Source organism: Chiloscyllium plagiosum, unplaced genomic scaffold (genome assembly GCF_037043375.1).
Source record: "Chiloscyllium plagiosum isolate Xiang-an unplaced genomic scaffold, Cpla_swu_hap1 HiC_scaffold_24, whole genome shotgun sequence".
NCBI lineage: Eukaryota > Metazoa > Chordata > Chondrichthyes > Orectolobiformes > Hemiscylliidae > Chiloscyllium > Chiloscyllium plagiosum.
In genome coordinates, this window is record NW_028270162.1 from 52689729 (window position 1) to 52694893 (window position 5165).

Here is a 5165-nt window from a genome sequence, read left to right on the forward strand (position 1 = left end):
AAAATAGAAATTTCTGGAAAAACTCAGCAGGGCTGGCAGCATCTGTGCAGAGAAATCAATTAATGTTTCTGGTCTGGTGACCCTTCCTCACATCCTTCCTCATCGGACCCTAAATGTTAACTTTGATTTCTTATCACAGATGCTGCCAGACCTGTTGAGCTTTTCCAGGAACTTCTGTTTTTGTGTAGGAATGACAGTGTCCGCAGTTCTTTCATTTCCCACTTATTCCTCCTCTCTGCTGCCTGTTGGCTAGCTAATCTTCTCTCCATTTGAAGACCATGAGATCTGCAGATGCTGGAGATCAGAGTTGAGAGTGTGTTACTAAAAAAGCACAGTAGGTCAGGCAGCATCCGAGGAGCAGTAAAATCAACGTTTCGGGCTAGAGCCCTTCATCAAGAAACTAACTTCTTCAAGGTAGGCATCCTTGGAAGATGAAGGGCTCCGTCCCGAAACATCGATTTTCCTGCTCCTCGGATACTGCCTGACCTGCTGTGCTTTTCTAGCAATCTTCTCTCCTTATGTCAACTCTGACACTATTTGCTTTTATTTTCCACAATAATCTTTGATGTGGCACCTTATGAAATAAATCCCTTTTGAAAATCTAGGAAAAAATTGTGGCTGGAAGAGCTTCTCCTTTTTTGAGGTATTTTAGGTGTTGGAGGTGGTCTCCTTGAATTCCAGGAGCAGCAATTACTGTTTTATATGCTGTTGCATTGCATTGTTTTGGAACTTTGCAGAAAAAAAAAGTCAAAGCAATGGCACTTTTAAAAGGGAGGAAGACAGACAAAATGCAGCAAACACATGGTCAGTGAGGGAGAGAGAGAAAGAAACCTATGACAATACATCCACTATGTCTTTTAGCTACAGCACAAGTTACTACTCAAAGAACTCTCATGAATTAGTGATTTTACCTTGACAAAACTCAGTTGATTCTGCTTGGTTACTGTGAAATTATTAAAGTCTCCCTGTTATAACATCCTTCACAATAGCTTCTAATGTTACCTCTTTGCTTTTATATCAGTATTTAATGGTTAGACTGTGTTGACTGCCTGTGACACAACTGTCACTGTTGTGTATGGTATTGTTCCAGACTGCAGGACCACTGCATGCGCGTGAGCACACACACACACTCCCAACCACCCACCCTGTATCTGAAATTCTTTCCTTAGAAGCTGTTTAGAATTAAACTTTCTAATTGATGTTTTGTATCGAGTGTGTATCCGCAGTAACAGGAAAACATTCTGTGATGCAACAATCTGTGTTTAAAAAGTGTTCTAAACAGTAATTTGACATTACGACATTTAAGTCTTGAAATGCTTTTGTAATCAAATGCTGATGCATTGTAGACATAAGAGTACCTGTTTGTCTGTAAATTATGTCCTGATTGTGACAGACCATAATGGCTTTTTCATGAGATTATCTGTTTACCTTGTGATTCAATATTTTTGAATGCTAAAATCTGACAAGTTAACAATATTTGAATGTACCTCTTTGCTGCTGTTGGAGCTTTGAATGAGCACCCTGTGGGGCATGGACACAACACAAGATGCTGCTAGTGATGTAGCACATAATTCGAAAGACTGGATTGATGTGCGAGGTATGTGCAATTAATGGTGTAGTTACTAGTAACAACACACATGACATAAACTGATGCAAATAATTCACTGTGCAGGCAATGGACTGTTGAAGAAAAAGATTCTAAAGTGTGGCAATGCTAAACTGGAGAGACCCGGAAATGGACAGAATGTGAAAATCTGGATGAAGGTAATGCATGAAAATGGAGATGTCATCCTGGGCCGCCAAAGGATCTCATTCACTATTAATGAAAAAGATGTCATTAAGGTGAGTGAACAGAATACCACTAAATACGATATACAATCAGTATGCCATTGCACACAAACAATAAAGCATTAGAACTCCCAATCGTGGATATCAAACGTGCAAGCTAAATCAAACACTCTGATCAGTGAATAGCCAATCTTATCTGGTTAGGATTTATACCACTGGGTAATTTTTAGTTGCATAGCCTTAATAACTGGTTGTAATTAGTAGATTAAGTTATTGAACTGAATTAGGCAGCAAGGTGGCTCAGTGGTTAGTATTGCCAGCTCACTGTACCAGGAATCTGAGTTTGATTCTAGCCTTGGATGACTGTCCATGTGGAGTCTGTACATTCTCTCTCTGTCAGTGTGGGTTTCCTTCCATAGACCAAAGATGTGCAGGTTAGGTGAATTGGCTTAATGCAGTGTTACAGAGATAGAGTAGGGTAGCAGGGTGGATGCTCTTCAGAGGAGCAATATAGACTCGATGGGCTGCATGACCTGCTTCCACACTGTAGGGATTCTATGATTCTATGAAATTATTCTTATCTGGAATCTGTAAAACTTAATGGCACATAATTCAAACCTCGAAAGTTTCAACTTGTATGGAATTCACAGCCATACCATAATTCATACCCGTTTATAAAATAAACGCCTGCAATTTAGAGAAATGCATTTTCCAGCACCTTTAATTCATATCTGCCTTTAACTCTCACCTATGCATCCTTTACCCGATGCTATAAATCATATGATGGGCAGACATTTCACCTGAATATTATTATGACACTTGGTTATAATTTATCTACCTGCCCGTAATTGACATCAATGTGTAATTCAACACTGTCTATGTATATTTGTGCATTATTCATGTGCATACATGGTTGTGAATTAGTGATAATTCATGGCTGTCTGTAACTAATACCTGTGTTACTTCAGGCCTATAATAACACACAAACTGTATTAGATTACTAAGAACGGTATAGAAATTGCACTACAGTCTCACAGCACCAGAGACCCAGATTCAATTCCACCCTTGGGCGACTGTGTGTATGGAGTTTGTGCATTCTCTCCATGTCTGCATGGGTTTCCTCCAGGTGCTATAGTTTCCTGACACAGTCCAAAGATGTGCAGGTTAAGTGGACTGGCCATGTCAAATTGTCCATAGTGTCCGGGGATGTGTAGATGGGTTAGTCATAGGAAGTGCAGGGTTATAGGATAGGAGCATGCTCTTTGGAGAGTTGGTTTTGGCATGATGGTCCGAATGGTCTGCTTCCACACTGTAGGGATTCTTTGAAGTGTACTCTCCTTACGACGTTACAGGTAGAGCTTAATAAGGGCAGCAGAAGGCTCAATGCCTGGTACCAAAGCGAGTGGCACCTACTCTCAACCAATTTTTGGAATCCCCAAGGGAATGAAGTCTCTAATTGGCAGCGTGAACCCTGTTGTTATGGCTCCTAGGTGCAAAATTGGGCAGAAATCCTGTTCGGACAAGACAATTAGACGCCAACAGTTCTCCATTACTATCTGTGGCTGGAAATATAAAGTACTTTTTTAGTCAACTTGTGCATGTGTTATGAGACTGAAACCTGGACCTTCTTCTCAAAGCTAGGGGCAATACCACTGCTACCATAAGTCGTGACAATAAACAACTTCTTCAAACATGTTATGATACACCTCCATGGCAAGTTGGAATTCTGGTATGGAGGTAGGAACACTACCATTGTACCACTGAGCCTTCAAAGGAGTTGTGGCTTGTGCCACATCGCTGAAAACTTGGGCAGGTATGCAAGTGTGGCCGGGTTTCTTTATTATGATGTGAGACATGGCTTGGGTGGCATTCAATGCCCATTCCTGATTGTATCAATCCAGGGGCTTGGGCAAGGCCCATCAGCTGCTTTGGCGTGTTCAGGGAGAGGGGTGTGTGGGTCCATGGTCAGCCTGGGAGTCCAGTGCAAAATTCCAGGGAATCGCAGAAATTCAGCTGGGGACATGGGTCAGTCAGGGGCCTGGTCAGGCAACAGGATAAGGTTGTGCCAGAGGGCAGAGTAAAGGTATGAAAAGGCTTGGGATTCCTTGGGTCATGGAAATTCTACTCCATTATTTAGCACAAAATCTTCTGAGTCACTGAATAGTCTTGGTCAGAAAGATGAACAGTGTGACCTTCATGAGGTAGAGAGCAAAAATTTCCTTTTTCCAAACCGGAGTTGAGTGGAGGTTTCTTGTAGTGAGCTGAAATTGGCCAATTTGAACACATTGGGATCTTATAATTAGTTAACTCTTCCTCATTACTATGTAGTTTCCTGATCTCCAGGAAGGAAGCTGGGGAACTCCATGGTGGGGCTGGGAGGCAGCATGTAGGGCACAGATGGGATAATGATTATTGAAGAGGGCAACTCAATAGGTAGGAGAGGGAAATAATACAGCATGAAAGAGCTGGGGTCATGAGAAGAAGGATATGTCAACAGTTTCACCACCACTCCAGCTTTGAGTGGAGTAGGGTGCAGGGTGCATGGGAACAGGACAAAACTATTGATTTCTTGGCTTGATATACTTGGGGCTGAGGGGTCAAATAGGGAAATGAATGGTTAGGGATACAGATCATGGGAAAGTAGGAAAGATCAAAGCAGATGGGGTTGATGTGGAAAGTTACCAAGTAGGGACTGTGTTAATTTGGGTGTTCACCCAAGTTAAGATGCTGAGCCTGAGACACTGAAATGTAACCCTGGTTTTCTTCCATCATGCTGAAAAGTGGAATGGAGGTGAAAATTGCTGCCACTGTCCCCACGATGGGCAGGGTAAGCATTTCATTCTGAGAGGGAGTCTTCACTTTAATGTGATGAGAGGCCCTTCAAAGGACAACAGCATCAAACAGAATGCCCTCCCAAACCACCCAACACTTTTCCCCCCCCCCCACCCCCCAACACACTCACACACTCTCCCTCTCTCTCTCTCTCTATCACTCTCACTCTCTTTTTTGTCCTCTTGCTCGCTCTTACTCTCACATCCGCTCTCTCACTATGTAATTCTCACTCTGTCACACACATTCTCTCTCGCCCACTCTCGCCCTCTCTCATTGTCTGTCTCACTCTCATTCACGCTGTCTCCCTCTCTCTCTCTCTTTGTCTGTCTCTCTCACTCTCTCTGTCTGTCTCTCTCTGTCTGTCTCTGTCTCTGACTTTCTCTCTCTCTCTCTCTCTCACACTCTCTCTCACACTCTCCATCACACTCTCTCTCACACTCTCCATCACTCTTTCACTCACTCTCCACCAGACTCTCTCTCTCTCACTCTCTCATGCTCTCTTTCTCACACACAGTCTCTCTGTCTCACTTTCTCACTCTCCATCA

The 5165-nt window shown here is 42.7% G+C and overlaps 1 protein-coding gene across 1 annotated transcript in view; it reads left to right on the forward strand.

Annotated features, from left to right (window-relative positions):
* Window positions 1-1767: 1767 nt before the first annotated feature.
* LOC148145446 (peptidyl-prolyl cis-trans isomerase FKBP8-like) overlaps window positions 1768-5165 on the forward strand; it is a 54308-nt gene continuing 50910 nt past the window's right edge. Inside the window, exon 1 of the mRNA XM_088000283.1 lies at window positions 1768-1842. Within this exon, the coding sequence (XP_087856409.1) occupies window positions 1768-1842 (75 nt within the window). The remainder of the gene's footprint in view (window positions 1843-5165) is intronic.